The sequence below is a fragment of the Mobula birostris genome, chromosome 14, assembly GCF_030028105.1.
Source record: "Mobula birostris isolate sMobBir1 chromosome 14, sMobBir1.hap1, whole genome shotgun sequence".
NCBI classification, from domain to species: domain Eukaryota; kingdom Metazoa; phylum Chordata; class Chondrichthyes; order Myliobatiformes; family Myliobatidae; genus Mobula; species Mobula birostris.
The window spans coordinates 71,119,600-71,145,487 of NC_092383.1; the positions used below are offsets into that span (position 1 = coordinate 71,119,600).

Consider the following 25,888-nt stretch of genomic DNA (forward strand, 5'->3'; position numbering starts at 1 on the left):
TTTCTGTCTGGAAATACATAATCAGTAGTATACTGCTGGGACTTGTTATTTGATATTAAGTATGTATGTGGTGAAAACATAGTTGGTTCAAAAGTTTGCTGATGTCACAAAAATTAGTTGAGTAGTAGAGAAGAAGGTTGTGAGAAGGTGAAAGGGATGTAGATTAGTTGGAATATTGGATGGAGTGGTGATTGTTGGAATTTAATGCAGACAAATGTGAAGTAATGCATTTTGGGGTGTCGAAAACTAACCGGACAGATACAATCAATTGCAGGGACCTCAGAGAATTGATGTACAAGGGGATTTTGGAGTGCAGTACATAGCTATCTGAAAATGAGACAGGTAGTGAAGATGGCATTTGTAGTATTATGCTGCAGTTGTGCAAAATATTTGGCAGGCCACATTGAGAATATTATTCATTAGAACAGAGTATAGCAATACGGGCCAAATGTGGACATGGATTAGCATAGATAGACATCACAGTCAGCAATAATTAATATCACTTTGGTGCCTTTCCACAATCTACAAGGCACATCAGGAATGTGGTGGAGTACCCGGAACTTCTGCAGAAGAGTGGAGCTCCAACAATACTCAAGGACCTCAACACCATTGAGGACAACACAACCTGTTTGACTTGCACCCATCCACCCCTCTGAATATAAATTCTCTACGCTTGCAGATTACTGTAGATTTGTTTGTGTGCTATTTACCAAATGGACTGTCATAACTCATCCAGGCAACACCAACACCATAAGAAATTATAAAAATCAAAAATGTTTGAAACACCGGACAGGTCAACCAATAACAGTGGAGAATGAAACAGAGCTCATCTTTGAAAACAGCTGAAAAGACTTAGACCTGAAATGCTAACTCTGTTTCTCCATCCCTTGCAAGACCATGGATCTGCGCCTGGAAAGTCTTCACTCTCCAGGGCACAGGCCTGGGCAAGGTTGTATGAAAGACCAGCGGTTGCCCATGCTGCAAGTCTCCCCTCTCCACAACACTGATGTTGTCCAAGGGAAGGGCATTAGGACCCATGTAGCTTGGCACCAGTGTCGTCGCAGAGCATTGTGTGATTAAGTGCCTTGCTCAAAGACACCACATGCTGCCTTGGCTGGGGCTCGAACTCACAACCTTCAGATCGCTAGTTGAACGCCTTAACCACTTGGCCACGTGCCCACACTTCTCCATCCCTAGATAGTGACTAACTTGAGCGTCTACAACATTTTCTGGATTATTTTTATCTCCCAGAACTGTGATTTCTACTGCTAAGAAAGACAACAACTTTGGGATAACGTCACCACCTGCAGGTTCTCCTTCAAGTCTCGCACCATCCTGATTGAGAAATTTATTCGTATTGCTCAATCATTGTTAGATCTAAAGGGTGGTACTCCCTACTTAACAATTTTCTGTGTGTACCTTCTCCAGAAGGATTACAGCAGTTCATACTTTAGCTTCCTACCACTATTTCCTGGACAATTATTAATGAGTAATAACTGTTGGTCTTAAGCAGCACACCCTTTTCCTGACTAATGAATTAATGGGAAAGGATTTGATGAGAGTTAAGACATAAGTTGCAGAATTTTGGATGCCTTTAAATTTATGGAGTGTTGATCTAGTGAGACCAGGTAGGAGAGTATGCAAAGTAGCCTAAATTATCATAACAAAATGACTGTGCACCCTGGTGCTATGCCAATATTCCACATACAAGTGGCACTTTAAATTGGTAAATAATAAAATTATATTTTTGATTTTGGTTCAGGTTCTATGGAATGCAACACGGAAGAAAGAGCTAGCAAAATTAAAGCAGACTATGAGAAAAAGCTTAAGGAAATGAATCGAGAGCTCCAGAAACTTCAGATGGCACAGAAAGAACATGCACGTCTGCTTAAAAATCAAACTCGCTATGAACGAGAGTTGAGGAAGTTGCAGAGTGAAGTGGCTGAAATGAGAAAAACCAAGGTAACTTATTCTTTTGCATCATTTTGTCCTTTTGTTCTTGTAGACATGGAATACATTGTAGCTGATGTTATAGAATCGGAATCAGGTTTATCGTCATGAAATTTGTTGTTTTGTGGCAGTAGTACAGTGCAGGCATAAGAAATTGGTAAACAGCAGCAAAATAAGTTCCTTTCCTCCCTCACACTCACCCATTCACAGAGAGGTCTCCAGTCCCAAGACAGGCACTTCCATGCCTCTAGCAGGTTCACATTCACACAGTTTTCAGGCCTCTGACTTCCACAGTGTACTTCCAGAACCAGGGCTCTAGCCATTGGACCTCAACTTTAGACTCACTGGGCTTCAATCTTTGATATTGACCCTAGGATTCACTGATGACAGGACCCCCGAATGCCAGGCCTTGAATTCAAGACTCACTGACTCGCCAACCTAGGGGATCATGAGTCCTCATCCCTCCTGTCTGCACAGACCTCCAATCCCGGACTCTCAGACCCGAGGGGACTCACTGACCTGGGTGGGGGGTTTGGAGGGGTCACCAGTCGTCATCCTCGCTGTCTTCATTCATGGCGCATGCCAACCTGACGTCTGTCCACGGGGATCACTGGCCTTCAACCATGGAGCACTCAAACCTGGATTCCTGACTTCACCATCTAACTTGTTGTTATGATTTTGCACCTTATTGTTTATCTGCACTACATATTTTCTGGAAACGTTACTTTCTTCTGCATTGTTATTGTCTTACCTTTTTCTATCTCAATGCACTGTGTAACAGTCTGAAGAATATGCAAGAGAAGCTTTTCACTGCCTATCAGTACATATGACAATATTAAACCATTTCTAATTCTCCTATACCTGTCCTGGTCTCTCTGTAAATACATACTTTGTGATAGAGCTGCATCATTGCTTCTCATGTGAATTAGAATGGAAGTGCAAAAGCATTGCCTCCATGCATTAAGGTGATCTCTTTTCATTTGTTGCTGTAGTCATGTACTTGGTTGAATGTTGTATGAGTTCCAGGTCAGGCAAACTTAATATTCTTCCAGAGACCATCAATTATCGTTGTTTGCTGTAACTTATACTTTTTGTACATATGATGTCACATAACTTGGTGTCCTGTCATGTACACTGAATAATCAGTATATGCAATGAATTGAATGTTTGGGAGATCTTTCTTCTGCATTCTTTTTACAAGTTTGTTTGTGTACTTACTTATTTAGAAATACAGCACCATAACAGGCACTTAGGGCCAATGAGCCCTTGCCACACAATTGCACCAATGAGACCAATTAACCTTCTAATCCGTACATCTTTGGAATGTTGGGAGAATCCGGAGCACCCAGAGAAAACCCACACCGTGGGATTAAGCAGTTGTGGAAAACCTATTCCCCCACACCCAATGACTAGTTTTGTTTTCTCCTGGAATTTTCTTTTGTAGGTAACTCTCATGAAGCAGATGAGAGAAGATCAGCAACGAATGAGGATGATTGAAAGTAAAAGGAACCGTGAAATTGCACAACTGAAAAAGGAGCAGAGGAGGCAAGAAGTAAGTACTGGGGAAACGAGAGAACATGATCATAAGTAGGCATGAATTCTGGCAACAAAATTGATGACCAACAACATACAGTGGATTCCAGCTAATTGGGGCACATAGGGCCCAGTACAATTTGGCCCAATTAAGCGGCTGTCTCAATTAGCCGAAATTTCAAAAAGATATTAAAGAAGACAAACTACCATTTAACTGAGTAACGAATTATGCATTAAAAGAAATACAAAAAAATTAGAACACGATCAATGCAGCTATGTTACTATACAACTGTGTATTAACTCCTAATAGTCCATCCACTATATGCTGCCACATTCTCCTGATTGACTGTAAATGAACAAAATCAGCACCGACACCTAATGCACATAACAGACTGTCTTCATACAATGCTATCAGTGACTGCATCCTCCAAATCTTCATTCTTATTGTAACATTCAAGACAATTGTCGATATTTTCAAATTCTTTGTAGTGCCTAACTTGTTGAAGTAATGAAATCCTTTTCTTTTCACTCCCAGCTGTTTCTGGCATCTCCAAGCCTGAATGCTTGAAACTGCAGTGAGAAAAACGGTTCTGAATTGTCTTAATGCTTATTTCTTGCCAACTATCAGTGACAAAAATCACTGCTTTTTGAACACAAACACACACAACTGACGCTATTTAAGACCTGTTCACTCTAAGCACGGTGTAGTGTCTAGTGGCCACACAAATGCACATCTAACGCTAGTTGTCTAATGACCATACAAACAAGCATCTAACGCTAGTTAGAAACTATTTGACAACAGTCTCCGGCCCCAATTAAGTGGCATGGTATGCCAAATAAACAAAGGAAATCCTGCTATTTTCTTGATGAGTTTTTGTTCTTTAAGAGTTGTCCCAAAGAAACAGCTGCCCCAATTAATCATGGCCCAATTAACTGGAATGCACTAACAATGTAAGATTAAGGAAAGCCTGTTTATTAGTTATATATTCTGCCTTTATGGCCATTGGATATAAAGCTGTTGTTAATTTTTTTTTCTTTCAGTACCAAATTCGGGCTTTAGAGTCTCAGAAACGACAACAGGAACTTGTTCTACGCAGAAAAACACAAGAGGTTTGGAAATTGCCATTAATAATCCAAATTGAACATAATTAATTATGAACTTAAATTGAATGTGCTTTAGGAGAGTTTATTTTGTTCTATAATAATCTTGCTCTATCTGTTTCTTGCATTGTACAATATGGGCAAAATTATACAATAGTTGTGCAATAGACTTATTTTTTATTTGTCTTGGAGAAGGCTGCAACTTGGTGATAGCCAGACATTGGAAATATGGAAAGTTGATGGCTAGCTGCAATGCGGAATTAGAGATTGCAATGGCAGTTAAATTGACATACATCAACCCTTATTCTGTGTCTGTGCTCTATCAGTACTCAATAAGTTGTTGAACAGAGAGGCTGACTGTACATATATACAAACAAACGAAACAATGTTTCTCCAGACCACAGTGCACCCACACAATATATCAAACTACAACAAATAAACCAAAATATTATACTATAAATACGTTAATAAAATATAATTGAAAATGCATGTAGTAAAGCACAGCACGGGTAAACAGCTTGCTGTCCTAGTGATGAGACCTCAGTGGTGGCAGGGTATTCATTAGTCTCACAGCCTGAGGGAAGAAGTTGTTACCCAGTCTGGTAGTCCTAGTCCTGATGCTCTGTATCTCCTTCAGATGGTAGTGGGTCAAAGAGATTGTGGTTGGGTGTTAGGGATCCTCAACAATATTTTGGAACGATCGTCTGCAACACTCCCAGTAAAAGTCACAAATGGGGGGAGTGGGAGGGAGACCCCAATGGTCCTCTTGGCAGTTTTTACTGTCCTCTGTAGGGTCTTGCAGCTTTCATACCACACAATGATGTAAAGATGCAATGACACAATAGAATTCAATATTGATATATAGCCACTCACCCAAAATGCTGGAGAAAATCAGCAGGCCACGCAGCATTTATGGAAAAGAGTTAGCAATGGATGTTTCAGGTGGAGACCATTCATCAAGACTGGAGAAAAAAGATGAGAAGTCCGAGTAAGAAAGTTGGGGGGGGGGCAGTGAGGAAGAAATACCAAGTAGTGGACGATATGTGAAACTGGGAGGGGGGGGATGAAGTAAAGAGCTGGGAAGTCGATTGGTGAAAGAGATAAAGGGCTGGAGAGAGGGGGAATCTGATAGGAGAGGACCGAAGGCCATGGAAGAAAGGGAAGGGGGAGGAGCAGCAGAGGGAGGTGATGGGCAGATAAGGAGATAAGGTGAGAGAGAAATGGGAATGGGGAATGGTGGGGGGGGGGCACGATCAGAAGTTCAAAAAATTGATGTTCGTGTCATCAGGTTGCAGGCCATATAATATATATGTGTGTGAATATAAATAAAGTATACTGTACCCGTAAAAATACAATTTTAATGATAATTCTTCATATTTGGGAGTTTTTAAATCTAGTATGTCAGAAGTGAAGCACTTTGATCTTTTCATCAAACTTCAATCCTTAGTAAAGTCGAGGAGGTGTCTTATTTCAAGGCATAGCGGAAAATTGTAAAGATAGGAAGGAAATCTTTTACTCATTGCTCAATCTTTTGAGGGCAACTAAATAAATTATAGAACAGCATGTAACATTATTCCAGAGCATTTGTTCCTGAGGGTAATACTCCTGGTACACTGTTTTTGTGTCAGAGCTAAAAAAAATGAAAAATCATGAAGACACAGAGAGCAAGTGAACTGTGATTATTTTACCTGCGGGTAAATAGTGAAATTGTTTTGAGTGGCGAAATGTTTTTTGAAGTAAAAATACATGAAGGAGGCAGCAATGAAGAAAGGAATCTTGACCCTAAAAGCAAGTTCTTTCATCGGTTATTATTCTGAGCTCTTTTTTTTTCCCATGGTTAGGTCAGTGCTCTTCGAAGGTTAGCCAAACCCATGTCCAACCGAGTTGCTGGTCGTGTAAGTCGGAAGCAAAATATATTGGATTCGGGTATGGAGCTTTCAGCCAGTACTACATCTTCGGAGCCAGAGTCCCACTCCAAGTCAGTGTCCAACATTGTTAAGCAGTGGAACAAGAAGTTAAATGCAGCTTGGAATGAAACTGTTTCTGCAGTGAATGGAACCAGAACTGTGAGGCAAGTATGGAAGTAACAGGCAATCTTTAAAGTTGAACAATAATCCATCATTAATGAACTCCAGTCAGAGAAAGAAATGGAGGTGATGAGTTCTGTAAACTACCACAGTGGCTTGTGGAAAAAACATCCAGCAGAAGAGGTTAGGGTAAATCTGTCAGCACTGAAAGTTTGACTTATTGAAAGCTTTTGCTATGATCAGAGAAGGTACAACATAGAAACGAAGTATTTTCCCCCAAATTAAACCTGGCAGTTAATGTAAAAAGTTCTGACAATTCTTTTGGCTTTGCATTGCATCAGAGGGCTAAATAGATAAATTCAGTTGTTAAAAATGGCGTTAGAACTTCTAATGGGTTGAACACCTCAGAGACTGCAGCAGTTCAAGAAGGCAGCTCATCACCACCTTTTCAAGGGCAACTAGGGATGGGCAATAAATCCTGGCTTAGCTGGTGACGTGGGCACGTGGCCAAGTGGTTAAGGCATTTGACTAGAGATCTGAAGGTCGTGAGTCCGAGCCCCAGCCGAGGCAGCGTGTTGTGTCCTTGAGCAAGGCACTTAATCATACAATGCTCTGCAAAGACACTGGTGCCAAGCTGTATGGGTCCTAATGCCCTTCCCTTGGACAACATCGGTGTCGTAGGAGACTTGCAGCATGGGCAACTGCCAGTCTTCCATACAACCTTGCCCAGGCCTGCGCCCTGGAGAGTGAAGACTTTCCAGGCGCAGGTCCATGGTCTCACAAGACTAACTGATGCCTTAAGCTGGTGACACCCACATCTCGTAAATGAATAAATGAATAAAAAATATTTTTAATAATTTTCTATCTTTTCTGATGAAAGCTCCATTACTCAATTGAGCAGAGGCTGTTGATACAAAGCTGTGTAGTTGTTAAAAAAGCAGTGAAGAGAGAATGAGTAGATGTGGTCCATTTTTTGGGAAGCCATCTGCCAATACTGCTGCTTATTTGGTCTCCTACTGTTTTCAGTGATCGCTGAAGGTACTTTAATGTCACTGCTATTTTGCTTCCAGGCTTTGTTTTATTCATGTAAGTGCATCAGAAATTAATGTATATCTTTACACTGACCTAAGCATGCATAACATAAGCCAGTATCAGTAACATGATATGAAACCAGCATCACTATCATGATAATATTTAACAAAATAATACGATAGATACTGTACAGTATATAATACCATGATATAAAGCCAATACATTTTGCCGTAAAGAAATATACTGTACATGCAAGAAAAGAAATTGCTTGGAGGAGACAGGGACTCAAATCACCTTCACTCTCACCGTCCATTAAGCAATATGCAAATCTAGCTTCCCAGCGTTATGTATTATATGGTTTGCTACTTGTTTAAAATGTATTTCATGAAATCAAATTACTTTTTTTGGGGTCCCCTCTCCCACAACTCAATGAATAATGCAAATTCACTGCATCTCTTTCACCAAGTCTTTTTGTTAAAATGTGTTGTTTTGTTTTTAATTCCACAGAAAAAACAAATATCCGAAAAAGGGAGTTGGTGAGAACTTTTCTAAAACAGCGCGGCTAAAATGGCAGGCACTGGAAAGCAGGATAAGTGACATTGTGATGCAGAGGATGACTATATCCAACTTGGAAGCAGATATGAATCGCCTTCTAGGGGTATTCACGTTGGTTTATTAACATAAGCGTGTAGAGTTAAAGCGTGTAGAGTTATTTTCCACATGTATCTAATCCATACTGAAGAATTCACTGCTGGATCTAGGGTGTAATGTTTTTGCCAAAATAAAGTCAAAATTCACACCATTGTTGTATAAGAGGTGAGGTTTATAAGGGGTGAGGACAGATCCTTGACAACTTAAGGAAATCTTTAAGTAATTTTCCTGGCTATGAAGTGCCGTTAACTTAGCTTTAAAATAAAAACAGCATTCTCTGTCAACAGCATTGAAAAGCATAAGAGTTGCTCTTTTTACCCGATATACCTGAAGTAGGTAAAAACTGTCACTGATTCAAAATGACTTTGGACCCATTTATTCAGTTAATTTAGCTGTAAGAGATTCTGTGCATTAAGGATTAGCCGCTGCCAATTAATATCTGACAGTAAAAATTAACCATTGTGAGTGTAGAATCTTATTTCTTGTTAGAGATTTAAACAATGATTATTTTTAGTTGAATATATTTGATATTGTTTTTCCTCTATAATCCTGTCTTTTATTCACCCTTAGTTATTTTAAATTCCATACCTGATTTGGAATTCAATTTAGCCAGCTTACAGTAGCTTCAGTCTTTGCACTGTTGGTTCTTGAATTCCTAAATTCACTTAGTTAAAGAAATACTTGATACAAGTTGTTATCTTGGGTCCTGGATGTACAGTTACCCTTACCATCCTGTTATCAAATGGCATTTGCAACTTGGGGCATAAGAGATTGCAATTCAGCTCGAAGAATGAATTTAACAATTTACCATGAAAATTTTTTTTCATATTATAATGGAAGTTCTGTAAAGTGATACCTAAAAGCAATCAGTACTTTAGGCTGTTGGAATGAAATACTTGAAGTCCTGGTTGTTTAAATACAAAATAAATTACCAAGTCAATTTTTTTTGGAGACATTGCAACATTTTCAGTGGAATCTTTGATAGCCTGGTGCAATGTCATTCCTTTACTTCTAAAATTAATCAATTGGTATAATGGAACAATTATACTCCAATTGTAATCACGGCCAGAGTAAATTCATGAAGACAATTTTCTGATGAAACCCAGAATAGTCTGTTTTAAGCCTTGCCTTCATAGTAGCTTTGAGGATATTTTGCCCAAGAACTTGACAATGACCTAACAAGAAAAGTGGGGGACTTAATTTCTTACTTACTGAGGAGTGTTCTCCCACATTTCTTCAACTTCGTTTTGCCTTACTGCATCTTGGAACAAGGCATAAAAAGCACATTGAAATTGGAAGTTTGCCCAGTACTGTATTTGTCAATGCGGAGCAGAAAGTGAGTTTGAAGATCTGGCGGGAGAGGAGGATGTTGGGAATTACAGAGTGCAGCACTGCGAGGGAGGTGTGGGTCTGATGGCAGAGGAGGATTGCCAGGGGCAGGATGTGGCATGGGTGCAGACACATCCAGCCCTGAGACACTAAGCAAGGTAATTTGATTCCAAACAATTGGTTTATTGATCATTACACAATGTCTCTCTGGTGCTGCCCACTCCATCTCCTCTCCCTTCCCCTTTTCTCAACCATGACTCCCCTCTCCTTGCCCCCTTTGCACTCTCAGTCCACAATAGAAACCCATATCAGAATAGATTTATCATCTGTCAAATATGTTGTGAATTTTTTTAGTTTTTGCGGCGGCAGTACAGTGCAATACATAAAATTATTATTCTACTGTGCAAATTCTTACACAGCCTAGCTAGTATATGTGCTTAAGACTTTGACACACATGTGGAAGTTGTTGAACCATTAGTTTTGGCAGAATATATTGAAATAATTTTGTGAAGAATATTTGTTAAACCCTCTCAAAATCAGTGAGAATTTAAACAATGGTACAACATGCTATATTAAACCTGTTTAAGAAAATTCTACCCACATAAATATTTACAGTTTAAATCCATTTTAACAAAAATATTTTAATGAATTGCAATGATGATGCATCATTTTGCTTAATATTCATCAAAAGCTATTACGTTTAAATAGTTCCTTGAACTAGCTGCTCAACACCTCCTTGTTTTTAACAGTTTCTAAATTGACATCTTGGTATTGTAGTGATATGTACGCATATCAAACTTGTGCCTAGGGAAAGTTCAGAGGATCATTCCTTTGACATTGTGTTCTATTGCTTGTCTTTGATTACTGCCATGACTTGATTTAGTTCCGCATGGAATAAGCAGCAGCAATACCTTTCTTATCCTCTTTGTAACTAGTTCAGGGCAATCCATTTACATGCTTAGACCAAGCATTGGATCAGTAGGTCAGTAAAGAAGTAAACGAGTTGAATTGCAAGAGTTATCCTACAGAATTGAACAATATTTCTTGCATAGTAGGAGAACTAAGGGTTTTGGGGAAAGGCAGGTAGGTGGAGATGAGTCCATGGCCAGATCAGCCATGATCTTATTGAATGGCAGAACAGGCTCAACGGGCCAGATGGCCTACTCTTGCTCTTATATCTTAGGTTCTTATGTAATAATGTTGTCATACACCCCTCCTGCGAAAGACTGGGTGTGCCAGACTTACAAAGATGTGAGATTGGGAAGGGAGAGATGTTCTCTTGTGTTTTAAAGCAGTCAATGGCAATTGATTTCAGTGCTGTGATAATGGGACACATGTTCTGTTGCACATATACTGGTTTGCTGTGGCAAGTGTATACCTGTATCAGAGCAGTACAACATAGTTAATGTATACCAAGATAAGCAACAGCCTAGGCAATCTTTGATCTTGTAACTGATATGATCACCTTATGTTTCCAATCACCGTTTACCTGATCTTTAACAAATGGTTGCTAGAGGTGAGGACACAGTCCAACATGAGCTTCAACTGGGATTTCCTCATCATCTATTAAAACTTTTGAAAACCAGTAATAATCAGGCAATTTATATCATTTATTTACAGAAACGAGAGGAACTTATTGGTCTACAGGAAATGCTACACGGGAAAAGGGAACGGATTCAAAATGAAAATCCAGACGATGGGTCTATCCAGGAAATAAATGAGGAGCTTGAGACTTTGAATGCAAATATTGATTATATTAACGACAACATTTCTGAATGCCAGGCTACCATAATGCAGATCGAAGAAACCAAGGTACTTAGACATAGTCAATCTGCAGCCATTTGGCACTTGAAGTGTGTAGGTATTGAAAATGAGTAAAGATAAATGATGAATAGCTTTAAACAAGGAGTGGGAGGGAGGGGGTGTAATGGCACATGCGAGAGTGTGTGTGTGTGCATAGGATGATCTGCAGTGAAATGAGTGAGAACAGCAGACAAGACCTCTGTGATAGAGGAAGGAAGTATAAAATGAATTTGTCCACAAAGGCTAAAATCATTGGGTTGACTGGGATAACATGAGATCAAAATGGTAATATACAACATTGGCTTGGATCATACTGGATCCCACCTATTGCCTGGACTTACTGCCAGGAGATCATGCCCACAGCCTATCGTTGCCAGTCTCGGAGGGGTGATTGAGCTAAATACCCACAACTGAGAGATGCCCGCAAGCATAGAGAGACAAGCAGAACTCGAACTGCACATCGCTGTGCTGCCAGAATACCTTATTAACCTCTACCAGTGCACTACGGACCACCTTTTGCATGATCACCGGCCTGCCCTTGATTGTGTTTATTTTTGCACAGTTTCTTTTCCTACACTATGTGGTATAATTTATGTTCTGCTTGTTACATAAACCTATGTGCCTGTGATGCTGCTTCAAGCACATTTTTCTTTGTACTTGTACCTCTTCGTTCTTGTGCACGTGACATTAAACTGGATTGATTTGAAAGAGACATTTTAGAGCTAATGAAGTAAATGCAAATAATTTTTAAAACTTTTTAAAAAATCAGTAAAATTAAAAGCTGACGTATCAACAATAATTAGAATTCTCAAAATAGAATAGAACATTTTAAGCAGTTGTTGCACTTGCTTTTCTCTATAGGGTCTGTGGCCCCTTTCAAATGAGTGAGGGTATTATCTTCCCTAGGGAGCTGATGTGAAGTGCACCTGGTCTGCTCTCCATCATATCAGTAGTTCAATGGTGAAACCACCAGTAGAGTGGGAGGTCACATATGCCACAAGTCCAAAACAAACTGAGGGGTGAACAGCCAGCCATTCCCTTCCGAACTACCAGTTACACCTGATTCTAACTTGATTCAGCCTGGTGGCTCGTTTAGTGAGATGCTAGAGGGAGGTTGTAGGAAGAGGAGTGCAACAAATTGAGAAGTTAAAAAACAGGTTAACATTACAAGAGGAGTCTGATCTGGCAGTAACCTGGTTGAACCCCAGTGTTACTGTTTGAAAAGCATACAGTATATTAAAACAATCGACGTGAAGTGAAATTAAGTCAGTTGAATAGCCTGTACTAAATTAAAACTTGAAACTTAACCTGGTTAAATTTGGTATTATTGCAAGTAAGTCTATTAAAAGCAGCTGATGACAGTTTTACTTTTTCCTGGGATAGGTTTAGGGAAAGTGGAGAATGGGAAGGCTTTTGGTTCCAAGGGAGAAATTAATCTCGGTATTTAAAGCTCGTTTTGCACTAGCTGTGTTCACTTGATAGAGTGAAGTATTAAAGAATGTTCATTACAACCAGAAAATATGAAAGAACGTTAACTTTAATGAGGCCAGGAGTATCCATGAGTGGCCAGCAGCTAAGAACAGTAGAACTCCCAAAGAAACCATTCATTGTAGTACTGGTGGGAAACTCCTGAATTTTAAACTAGGCCGTGGAAACTGACAAATAGCCCATTCAGTGCTTTAGGATTCACTGACGTCCCAAAAAAATTAATGGTCTCTGAAAGAAGCAAATAAGTACTTGTATTTGTGTGGCCTCAACATCTAATGATCTTTACAATGAAAGAACAATTTGTAGTATGTTGCCTCTGTTGTAATGTTAGAAATTCAGTAGACAGTTTAGGCACTGTAACATCCAATAAAATGTCGAAGAAATTCATATCCATTTTAAAAGTTATTTATTTCTTTATTGGGATACAGCACGGATTAGGCCCTTCTGGCTCTTTGAATTGTGCTGCCCAGCAACCCCCCATTTAACTGTAGCTTAATCACAGGACAACTTATAATGACCAAATAACCTACCAACTGGTGTGTGTTTGGACTGTGGGAGAAAAACCCATGTGGTCACAGGAAGAACGTACAAACTCCTTACAGGCAGTGGCAGTTTTGCATTAGGTGTGCTAACTTGATCGTGTTAAGTAGTAAAGAAGGTGTTAAGTTTTAAAGACTGCTCCTAACAAACATGGAACACATAAAAGAACAATAACCGTAATGAGGTGAGTAGTATGCATGGAAGACCAGCAGTTAAAGAACAATTGAACATATGTAAATGTCCAAAAAAAAGTATTTTTTAGAGGCAATAGAGAAATAAATATTGGCAAGATGTCAGAAAGAATTCCGCTGTTTCATGTTGAATAGTTTTTTTTGTCATATGTTCTATGGCTCATTAGATTATTATTATTGGCTTCAGTTCATCTATATAAACCAAAATCATTAAAAGCCTTATGATGAATTTAGAAATACACACACAGGGTTAGTCAGCAGGTCAGGCAGCATCTATAGAATTCCTCTTTGGCCAAATAGAATGAGAGTGTCACTGATTAATGGAAAATAATTAGTAATGTAACCACTGTAGGTTCACACACATCAACTGTTAACACTGAGCTAGACGGAGTCAAAAATGTTTTGGATTTTCCTGAAAATGTGACTTTGGTCTCACTTATTACTTAACTGTGTCTCTGTGGTCAATTGTGCATCCAATAGTAATCACAACCTTTTGTGGGTTAGTGTGGTTGACAAAATTACTGAAAGGAAATTGTAAAGCATGCTCACTGTAAAGGTTTAAAGATGCGTCTTTTTGGGTTGCAAGGTCTGGCACAGAAGTTCCCCTAAAAAGGAGAAGACAGTTTGAAAAATGGATGTAAAGGATGAAAAACATGAACTAATGTATAATTAATGATTCGCAGGCAGTTTTAGTGTTCTGAGGTACTTTCAGCAGTTACTGTCTCTTTTAGGGTGACAGGGTGGAGATACATCTCTACCAAAGGAGGTGTAAGGCTCTCCTTCCCTCTGCTTGCCTGCAGGTCACCCTTGGATAAGGTGTAGCACCTGCTTAGCCCCTCAGTAGGGATTATATGAAGCCATGGGATCAGATGGTGCATATCACAGTCCTGGTTATGTGACTGCTGACATCAGGTAGACAATCTCTGAAGAGTATTGATAATGGCTGGGGTCACCCATCTTGCAAGGATACTGCCCAGAAGAAGGCAATGGCAAACCCCTTCAGAAGAAAAATTTTCCAAAAACAGTCACGGTTATGGAAAAACCATGATCGCCCATCTCATACGATGTGCCACACACCAAACAAACGAGACACTTTTATAATTTTCTTGATGTGTTTTGCAGGATGAAATTAATTCAACGGACACGTCTGTTGTAATAAGTTCGTGTTCCCTGGCTGAAGCGCGCCACCTGCTGGATCACTTTCTTAAAATGTCAATTGACAAGGTGCGTTCGTTCTCTGTGCCCTTGTGGTGAATAGTGGTCAGTTAGCTGGAAGGTCATCAGAAAACATAAATATTTGCATTGTAAACAGCTTTAATGTCTCCTGTAAAAGTGACACCTGGCATTAGCCAGCATCTTCTGATGTACTGTATCTGGATAGCTGTTTCTTTTGACTGTGCTCTGGGAATATTATGTTTTTGTGGTAAAGTACTTAAAGCAGCATTGCATCCTTTAGTTCTCAAACAGCAAAGTGATGGAAAAGTGAAAATGCTTTTGCATTAGTTATAAGCCTGTGAAAGGTGCAAGCATGTTGAGCCCGCAATCTCCTTGCTCAGGAACACACCTATGTGCATGCTGGCTAAAGATCAAAGAGTGTTTGATCTATATTATATGTGGAGTGAAGTACCCTACTAATACATAAAGGGTTAATTGACATCCAACTTGCTATCGATGTTCGCTATGTGACGGTGAATTTGAGCTACTCAATTATTTTCATTCCCAGGGAATGCAAGTGGCTCAGAAAGAGGCTCAGATTAAGTTGCTGGAAGGTCGATTAAAACAAGCAGATGTGACTGACTCTGTTCCATCTCAGCTGATTAACATGTTAAGGGAAAAAGCTGAATCTATTCCTGAACTACAGACATTGCTTCAAAGTGTTTCACAAGGTAGTCTGCTCTCTGTTCTGTTTTACCTTTTCTCCTCAATATCATAAGGATTGTATAATTTGTAAAGAAATATTTATTAAAAGTCTAAAAACTATAAGATTTGCAGATCAGCATCAATTAATCCATGTTTTCACAACAACTAGGTTTAATTTTTCATAGTGACTGTTAGAATTAGAAAAGATATTTCAAATGTTACAGCAACAATACATTGAACAATGAATTTTACTCATTAAATGTCAGAAATATTTGTTTTCAATTTAAAATGGGCATATCAGAGAAAAAACTAATTTACTGCACTGAGTTATTATAGAAATGGCTTGTATATTGGATATTCCCCAAGAATTACAGTATAATTTCAAATGTAATTATTAACATGCAATGTTTAAGGTGTGGTAACTTCAACAAAAAATTAACAATAAATCATACTTTCACCACAATTAACTCAAAAAATTCTTAAGCAAATTATCAGATGTCTAGGTAATGAAGTGCCTCAGCAACTCTACAAGTCATTATGTATGTGTGTGAAACATCAGCCAAAAAGAATTGCAGATCTATGAACAAAATTGTTTTCATGTGTGTCAAATATGTGAACACTGATCTTAGACAAGTTAAATAATTTGCTTTCCTGACCTTTACATTTTTTTTAGAAAATGGAGAACTCAGCAGTGATGACGAAACATCTGAATGCAGCATAGGACTAGAAAGCAGGTAAGGAGCTGAAAAATGTCTTCACTTATTCTACATTCTTTATTCGTGCAGAATATAAAGTATTGAGGGATCAGTGTGATCACATAGGTAATGCAATAACATTATATCACTGGCTGCGTTGAAATTGTTAAAAATTAAAATGTACATCAGCTCTCCCAAATGAATTGATTATGGTACCAATGAGCTCTGATACAGGTCTAGAAGGTTACTGGTTAGAATTGAGCTGAGTACTTTCCTTTGTCCTCGATCACAATGCTTTAGTTTTATCTATTTGTATTTAAAATAAACAACTGATATAACCCTGATGATTGTCCTATTTGTCTTTTCAACTGGGAAACTAACCTCAGACAAAAATCCTTTCAACAGCATAGTGCCCAATATTGGTACCTTTCACAGAAATTTTGCATGTATATCAAGATTCAAAAATTTAAAGTACATACAGTATATTATTGAAGTATGTATGCAGTATACAACCCTGAGAATCATCTTCCCACAGACAGGAGAAATCCAGGTTTATAACTCTTGTATGTTCTTTTATACGCTATTTTCTTTGGTGCTGCTGGTACTCCAAACAGTATCACTTTCTTACTCTTAGTTATTTTTGTTAGACCCAAAGTAAAATTGCAACAAGTGGATTTTCCCATCCTCTGCTACTTCAATATACATTCAATACAGTATTGTTATGAGACCTAAACTTGTTTTAAAATGATGTACTTATTCCCTTAATTACTGATTATCATACTACATCGTTATGCTACCAAACTTTATTTGTGTATCCTTTGGCCTCTACCTGCTCCCTCTCTAAACTACTCTGGTCATTGTTCTAGCTAATCTCCGCGTGGATTTTTTCAGCATTTCCTCTCAGCTAGCAATTATATGTAACATTTACTGGAGTTTCTCTTGTTCCGTGCACTTTCTTCATCATTTCAACTCCATCCTGATCCCCTGCAGCCCTCTTTGAGATGTGACGAGGTATAGAACAAATTTTATACCCCATGTTTCTCAAAATCTCAAAACACCCAGCTAGGGAGATCTGAAGTTGAGATGTCCGCAGGTCATCATTGTCAATATCCTCAATGCCAACATTGGAGACAAAATAGACTGAAGTCTGGAGCAAAAATCTTCTAGAGGAACTCAGTGGGTCGAGCAGCATCTGGGAGAGGAAAGGCATTGTTGGCACTTCAGGTCAAACCATGTATCAGGACTGAGAGATGACAGGCAAGATTGTCAGCAGAGAGTGGGGAAGGGGAGAGGCAAGAAAGGATTCTGAGGTGATTAGTGGGCTGAGGAAACATGTAAAATGACAGCCAGAGCAACCTCCTGAAGTTTACCCAGTGATTCTTCATATTGTCTCCTTACGATGTTCCTTGTCAGAAACTGGTCTTGATTCACTGCAGACATTGTGTTGCCCTCTCAACCACACATGGCTTGTCTGTTGTCTTATCCTGATTTTGTCTTGTTTCTAAAATCAACCTGCTTCTGCCTTTTGAGCCAAAAGATCTTACACCTAACACTGCACAAAGGATTAAAATGATGAAATTCCATTCTTTAACACTGCATCGGGTGAAATTAAAACCAATCAAGCAATGATTTGTCAGTAGGAAGCTTTTTTATACCTCATGTAGCACAACTTTTTGAAACCTATTTTTTAATGTTGTAATTTTTAGAGTAACTGTCTTGAAGTATTTTTAACATGTTAAAATAATGATTGAGATTTGTGGTATAAGATTAATCTTTCTATCTCAAAGTAATTTGAGTCTGTAATTTAGAAGCTAATTACAATAACATTTATACTTTCTCTTTCCAGTTTAACATCTAGTTCTTACTCAAAGCATTCCCTGAGCCAAGGAGATTTCAGGATAAAGGTAAAGCCATTTATATTAGAGATGTGCCATGCCTGTATATTGAGTTTTCCAAGAGGAAATCATGCTGGCATCTCACATAGCACTCTGCTGTCAAAATCAGGAGCACTAATAGTTAAATATAGACTTCCTTATTGATTGCACTGCTGTGTCAGTAACCCGAGATGAACCACTTCCCCGCTCCCATTTGCTGATGTGCCGAGAACCTGGTTGAGGCCTTAGCTCTCACTGGCACTCCTGTATTAGTGGCTTAGTGTGAAATGATTCAACGAGGGTAAATGTATTACCTGCCTGTGAGGGTTGGTATTGGACAAAGTGGGATGAGTGGTGTGCTTACTAACTTCTGAGATGTGGGGCCTTCTGACCAGCATGGTGAATGTGGCCTGTTAGCACTCTGCTCCCTGTGTTCACAGAATCCAGCAGTCTCTCACCACCTTCTGTTAGATATGATGAAAAGCACTACCTCCCCTTCTCTTGGTTGTAACTTGATTTTAAGGGTGAACTTCCTTACCCAGTGAGACATCTGTACAGGCCTGTAAGTGCTAGAACTCCAGGCCTGTGAACACTTGGACTCCAGGACTGCAGGTAGTTGTAATGAATGAGCAAGGTAGCAGTAAACAAGATAATTGTGTATCTTTTCAATATATTGGAAGTATCGTGTTTGGCATTGGACACTGCACTATTACTATTTTGTTACTATACTGTTACTATTTTGAGGCACTCCATCCAGATGTCATCTTTTGAGTCATTTGTCATACTTTATTCTCTACCAAGAAAGGCTTCTTTTGTATTCCACATCTGGTAATAAATTGAGAATTCTGTTTTGTATTTTGTTTAATAAAGAATACATGTGTGTCATACTTCTCCTGGCAACTGTTTTATTCAAAAGCAAAATATATAACTACCATTATCTGATTATAAATAGATTGATAATCGCACTTTTTAATTTTAAACCGTGCTTAAAAGAAGTCCAGAAAAGGAAAATAAGTGCAAAGTGTTTCTAAATTCCTGTGCTAATTTTAACTTGTGTAGATGATGTCAGGCAGGTCTTTACAATAGTACTATTGTGTTATTGCTGCCACTAATTTTATTCCTAAGACCTATTTGAGAGGAATTAACCTTTTAGTCTCTGGTACTGTTAACTTGTGTATTCATCAATGACTAGTCATGTAAAAATATATATTGATGGCACTGGACCCATATATACTAAAGTGGTTATAATTAGTCCTCACATGTTTAGTTCAGACAACTGCGGACAGATATTTTCCTCTTTGTACTTTAATTCTTGAAGTGACTTTACACCTTTGATCGTTGACTTACAGACTGAACAGAAATTGGAGCTACATTATCGAGAAGGTTATGGTTCTGCTCTGGACCTGTCTACTCCAGGACTGTTCAGAGTTGCTGACATAAAAGAAAATGGCACCAAGACTGCTGACGTCCTTATCCGGAACCCAAAGGATAAAGAATCCATTGCTTTTCAACCTAGATCTGGGAACACTTTGTGAGTTAATATACTAAACTTGCCTTGCAATAGGAAGTTGTTTTCCATCATAGGAAATATCTCAAAGATACAGGCTCTCACTTGGTAGAATCTGGGGGAGTTTCAGGGTGCTATTTGTGTGTAAATACAGGTGTCCCCCACTTTTCGAACGTTCGCTTTACGAAACCTCACTGTTACAAAAGACCTACATTAGTACCCTGTTTTCGCTTTCAAAAGGTGTTTTCACTGTTTTGACTGACTGTTTTGAACTAGCAGTGAAGCACACAGAAATTGAGATTGCATCGTGCAACTAGCCACTTGACTTTATGCTAGCCGTTGTTATATAGTCCAGCCCCATTCACTTAGGGTCGTCAGCATTCACTGAAGTATTTAGCACAGGTAGATGGATTGTGTTTTTTAATTTTACTTCATCGTAATGTAGAGTAAAACAGGGTATGTGTATAATATGTGTGTAATGTTCCCCTTTGAAAGTAATTAAACTTAATAGCTTGGACAAGCCCTGCATTACTTTTATGGTGCTTGCCCTTATATGTTGCATCCATTTATAAAAAGAATGCTTTGTCCCTGTTCTAATTATCACCAATCCTTTATTCGTACCTCATGGATTCACTTTTCATGTATTGCATTTGCCACTAGTTTTCCATGTGTAAAGTTGTGTCATAAAGTATCCATTGGTAACTATCTAATAATCTCTTCTCTCCACAGCCCCAGGCAATCTGCTAAGAAGCTGCCCGATACATCACCACTCTCGAGGAGAAAATCGTATGAGAAAGTACAGATCTCAGCTGACAAATCCAGGTTAATATTAACAAAGTCCAAATTTTGATAAATTATAGATTACCTCTGTGTAAGGTAAAGGATAAATAATTATTGAAACTTCACTATATAATGTTGTGGTACTTATACAAGCTTATGTAGAAGAGATCCACTTTAAATTACTGATACTAAATGTGCAATATAGCTGCAGGAGGAACTTCAAAAGATTGCAGAGAAACCAACAAAATTGTAGAAATCCATTACTATATTAATTAGAATTATTTGTAAATCTCAAGGGCATATTGGTTAATGGGAGAATATGGCTTAAAGCAAATGAATAGATTTTATACATTTTAAAATATGCCATTAAGTCATACCTGGAATATTGTACATTGGTAACAATCATTTGTTATTCAATATGCATCCCTTGGTGCATTGCAATTCATTGATCATCTGATCAAATCATCTGAGTGATCTGTATGGCTGCAACACCTCCTAAACGTCCACTGCCTATATTCCTCCATAGATGCTGCCTGAAGCATTGAGTTCATTCAGTATTTTGTATGTCACTCCAGATTCTAGCATTCGCAGTCTCTTGTGTCTCACGATTTGTATGGGTCATGGGCTCTACTAAAGTTTGGGAACTGGAATTGGATAGATAGATGGTCATTTCCAGGAACAACCAAGAGAAATCTTGAGACTGGTTGAGATGGAGGACCTAGAAGCTGAGAACAGGAGTAGTTCAAATAATCCAGCCCATTTGTGGAAGGAGATTAATATCATGGAATCTACAATTTCCACATTGTCATAGGACCTTGCTGATGCTCATTATCTGAGCAAGTGGAGTGCGGGACACATCATGGTGACTTTGACTGGATTGTGTGTCATTCTCCTTTACACTTGTGTACTGGAAATGACATTAAGCAATCTTGAATCTTGCAATGAGCATGTTAGGGTGCAAAGGATAAACAGAAAGCTATTAATGCACTTTGAAATGAATATTTATCAGAAATTACCTTACAATTTTAAATAGCTACCACATAAAATTTTACAGTTGTTTTGAGATCTCACATTAGCTGTTACATGCCCTATTTTAACCTACATATGTTGTGACAGGGATTGTTCTGATTTTTTTTCTGGTTTTAAACAGCATCTTGAAATATTAGTGGACAGATGGTTGGAGAATTGGATCACATTATGCCTCCCAAGGGCTGAATCAGCCATGGAAATTGCAGGCTGTTTCACACCATTTGCCTTGTTTCACATATATTGTAGTGTCAGAAACACTCTAATCATATTCATTACAATCTGAGACCTCATGTCACTAATAAAAATACTGGCCCTTTGTTTTACTTCACTAAATCTTAATGACACATACTCACTATTTCATAAGCTGCACAAATGTTCTTATTTTATTGCCTATGTGTGTAATAATTAAATGTATATGCTTATTACAAATGATTATTGAAGTGTAATGGTGCAGTTGCACTGCAGATTTAGTTTGTTCAATAACTGCAGCAGAAGATACTGTGTAAACCTGCAGAATTTATGGAATTGACCATTCATGTTCATTTGTTTTTTTTATTGTTAAGTCATTGAACAAGCTATGATTGGCTATAATAGCTATATACGAGGGGTGATTGATAAGTTCGTGGCCTAAGGTAGAAAGAGTCAACTTTAGAAAACCTAGCACATTTATTTTTCAGCATAGTCCCCTCCGACATTTACACACTTAGTCCAGTGGTCGTGGAGCATACGGATCCCTTCTTTGTAGAAGTCGGCGTCTTGGACCTCCAGAAAGTGGTCCACAGCAGGGGTGATTGATAAATTCATGGCCTAAGGTAGAAGAAAATGAGTTATTAACTTCAAACTTTCTGCATAATCACTCAAAGAGTTGAACTGCATGTGCATGTAACGAGAGCTGTATAACTCATCTCCTTCTACCTTAGGTCACGAACTTATCAATCACCCCTGCTGTGGACCACTTTCTGGAGGTCCAAGACACTGACTTCTACAAAGAAGGGATCTGTATGCTCCATGACCGCTGGACTAAGTGTGTAAATGTAGGGAGGTGGGGGGGGGGAACTATGTTGAAAAATAAATGTGCTAAGTTTTCTAAAATTGACTCATTCTACCTTAGGCCATGAACTTATCATTCACTCCCCATATGTTTGGGGATTTTCATTGTTCTTTTATGTCAGGTAAGTTATTCTAGTCAGATTTGGACTGCATTTTCACTGCAGTCATGATGAATGCAAAATGTGCTTCATTTGTTCTGTAAATGCATTGTAAAAATGCATGCCAGGGATGGTGTTGAATAAAATTCGAAGCTAGTGTATTAGATATTTTTCGATAATTATCTGAGCCATTGTGTGATGTGCCTTTAATAAGTTTCAAGTGAAAGCATGGGAACATAACACATAATTTAGCCAGTTTGGATCAATTTGAATTGGAATGAAACACTCTTGTATTTCAGATCACTATGAGTTGTTTCCATTTTACGAATTAACATTTAAGAATTTGAAAATCTCTGCAGTTTTGTTACTGATAGTTATAGTAATTAATTAATAAATTTCTCAAAAAAGCAGCTGATTTATGCTTTTCTGCTAAAGGCTTTGTATTCCTTTACAAATTTTATAATTTACTGCTCATAAATTATGATGTTCAGAAAAGGAATAATATTTAATATATATCAGTGATTTTTTATACTAAATTCTGAAAAAATCCATTGATCCTTGCAGGTCTGATTGGAGGTCTTCTGATATTACTGTAACTCCCCCTTCCTCCCCACCTACTCGCGCTCGTAATGATAGGAATGTGTTCTCTCGACTTAGCAATACTCAGCTTCAGACATATCCTGCACACGACAAGTAAGTGCATGTAGAAGGTATTTATACTGGCCTTACTTTGATAATGAATTATTAAAAATTGTAATTATTGTGAAAATTAACAAGCTAATCCAGAAATTTACCCTGCCTGTTTCCATTTTCATGGATTGATTTGTCATAAAGGGAAAATGGTTTGGGTTTCACTATCACAATATGATAGTAAATTATTAAGTTTTACTGTCGAAATGTTAACAAATATAGGAATGTTCCTTTCAGAAATAAATAATGCAATTTATAATATAAATATTTCTATGCTGATGCTCCAGTAATATTATTACAATAATATTGTCATATACCAACTTAATACATTTATATAGTAAAGGCAGAGCTAATCATTTCAGAAAATTTCCTTGATTTCAGAGAGAAAATATGTGATGAGGTGCTTTTTTTTTTCAGGAAGGAAACCCAGAATTTAATTCCATTTTAAATTGTGACACTCTTAAAGTGGTAAAGGGCGGAGATAATTATTCTTGAATAATTTTTAAAAAATGAAGTCAGGCAGCATCTTTGGAGAGAGATACCCAGCCATTGTTTCAGGTCAGAATCTTGATCCAGGATAATGCACCTGTTATTTTTTAAAAAAGATTTTCCGGTGATTCTTCATTCTAAATTATTCAATGATCCAATAGTAAATTGAAGAATAAACCTAGAATGAATCCGTAGCAATGAGCCCCAATGGTTCACTAGTCCTGGACTAAACTGTGAGCAAGAACAGAAAATGAAAATTTATGCTCTGTTCCTTAAGGACAGTTGAACCCGAAGGAATGCTAATGATTCTTCTGGTTGTCCCCATGCTTCTGGCAGGTATGCTCACACAAATATAACTTGCTCTCTATGTGCTAATACATTAACAGAAAATTTGCTATAGGCTTAAAAGATTGATTGCACCAACAGCTTTGGTGACAAATTATTTAATCAGTAATAAATATGTGGTTTAGAAAGTGTTTTGATCTTTGTGTTATCTGCATAGGTGAGCAGAAAAAAGAACATTTAACTGATCAGCAGTTTCTCCCAACCATAATATATCAGCAAAGTGATGGCAATTCAAAATTCAAATGCCATTTTAGAGTAACATATATAGTAATCACTGCCTTTCTTAAGAGCAAAACAATTACCTGAGCAATCTGCAGAAATCCAAGCAACACGTACACAAGATGTTGGAGGAACTGAACAGGTCAGGCAACATCCATGGAAAAGAGTAAACAGTCACTATTTGGGGCCGAGATCCTTCATCAGGATTTCCTGATGCTGCCTGGCCTGCTGAGTTCCTCAGGCATTTTGTGTGTGTTACCTGAGTGAATGCTGTCTGACCTATACAGTGTTTCCAATATTTTCTGTTACCAGTCCTTTTTTCTGTACCCAAAGCAGTAAAGTCACATTGTCTTTATCCTTTATGTTCTTAAATTATACTGACTATAACTTCAATTTGATGAAGAAAATAAAAATACAACTTTCTCTATCAGCATCACATTTTACCCATTCATTTCAGATGATGTTTTAAGTAGTGAGCCTGCGAGTATATTCCCTCTAGCTACATCTGATACTATTGTCCAGTGTTCTGACAAACAACACTCTTTACCCTTTAGTTTAAAATCCTTTGTTTATTAATGCTTCTGTGGTTCCACAACAATATCAGATCAATGATCTTTTCATACTCAAGCTTGGTTTGGGATTTGTTTTTATTATATAAAATGTCCTAAAGATTATTTGACCAAAATGACGTCCAGATAAAACTAGAATGACCACAGTCAATGGTTGTACTTCTAACATCTCATTTCTGTAGGTCCTCTCTGGGAGCATAATTGAAGAAAAGTGGTCATTGCTCTACATTTGTCTTCCAGACCCATGAATTTTGCATTATCTTTCCAATCTGTTAATGGAATAGATTCATTCCACGTGTTCCTTGTTGATGTTCTCTATGTTTGCCTATGACAATAACATTAATTTTGTCACTCTGTGTTCTTTTCTCCCCCGCAATGTTGGCTCTGTCTTTACTTGTCTCAGTCACCATGCTGTCAGTAGGTATGCCAAGTAACATTTTATGTGAATATTCTTTATTCCATCCATTTGGTGTTTTTGTTTCCATGATTGTTAACTCCTTTACATGAGAGTTGCCATAGCAGAGTGTATTATGTGCCTCCTGAACAGGGTAGACAACTAAATAAAAATATCCAGAGAAACTCTGTTTTTACATCGTTAACATTAAAAGTTGCAAACAAGTTTTAGGACTAAAATCAAGCTTTTGCTCTTTTCACTCAATCTCAGTAATTTCACCCTTGTTGCTTAGATTAGCATCTAGCTTCATGACGTATAAACTACAAAGGCACTTTGCTTCTATATGTTCAAGATAGCTTCAGTAGTTTAATTGGTCATAGTAAATTGTCCCATGCTTAGGCTGGGGTTAAATCAGGGGTTGCTGGGCAGCATGGCTTAAAGGGCTAGGAGGACTTATTCCTCGCTATGTCTCAATAAATAAATAGATTATTTGGTAATTATTAGAAGAATAATGATGAGGTTATGACATTAAATGCTGTAATTTCCCAATTGGTTTTGCTATATCAGCAGCATTTGTATAGAGCAGATTATAGTTTGTCAACTCTCAACACAAAAAGGCTGACATAGGACTGCATTTGAGTTTG

General features: G+C 38.0%; 1 protein-coding gene across 3 annotated transcripts in view; it reads left to right on the forward strand.

Moving 5' to 3' along the window:
• The window catches only part of kif21b (kinesin family member 21B), a 158,831-nt gene that overhangs the window by 105,547 nt on the left and 27,396 nt on the right, over window positions 1-25,888 (forward strand). For all 3 annotated transcript variants that reach the window (XM_072278652.1, XM_072278653.1, XM_072278654.1), the window contains exons 15-27: window positions 1,763-1,962; window positions 3,395-3,502; window positions 4,525-4,593; window positions 6,426-6,655; window positions 8,151-8,301; window positions 11,244-11,435; window positions 14,768-14,869; window positions 15,369-15,531; window positions 16,179-16,239; window positions 18,047-18,104; window positions 19,424-19,605; window positions 20,311-20,403; window positions 23,103-23,231. In XM_072278652.1, coding sequence (XP_072134753.1) covers window positions 1,763-1,962; window positions 3,395-3,502; window positions 4,525-4,593; window positions 6,426-6,655; window positions 8,151-8,301; window positions 11,244-11,435; window positions 14,768-14,869; window positions 15,369-15,531; window positions 16,179-16,239; window positions 18,047-18,104; window positions 19,424-19,605; window positions 20,311-20,403; window positions 23,103-23,231 — 1,738 coding nt within the window. The remainder of the gene's footprint in view (window positions 1-1,762; window positions 1,963-3,394; window positions 3,503-4,524; window positions 4,594-6,425; window positions 6,656-8,150; window positions 8,302-11,243; window positions 11,436-14,767; window positions 14,870-15,368; window positions 15,532-16,178; window positions 16,240-18,046; window positions 18,105-19,423; window positions 19,606-20,310; window positions 20,404-23,102; window positions 23,232-25,888) is intronic.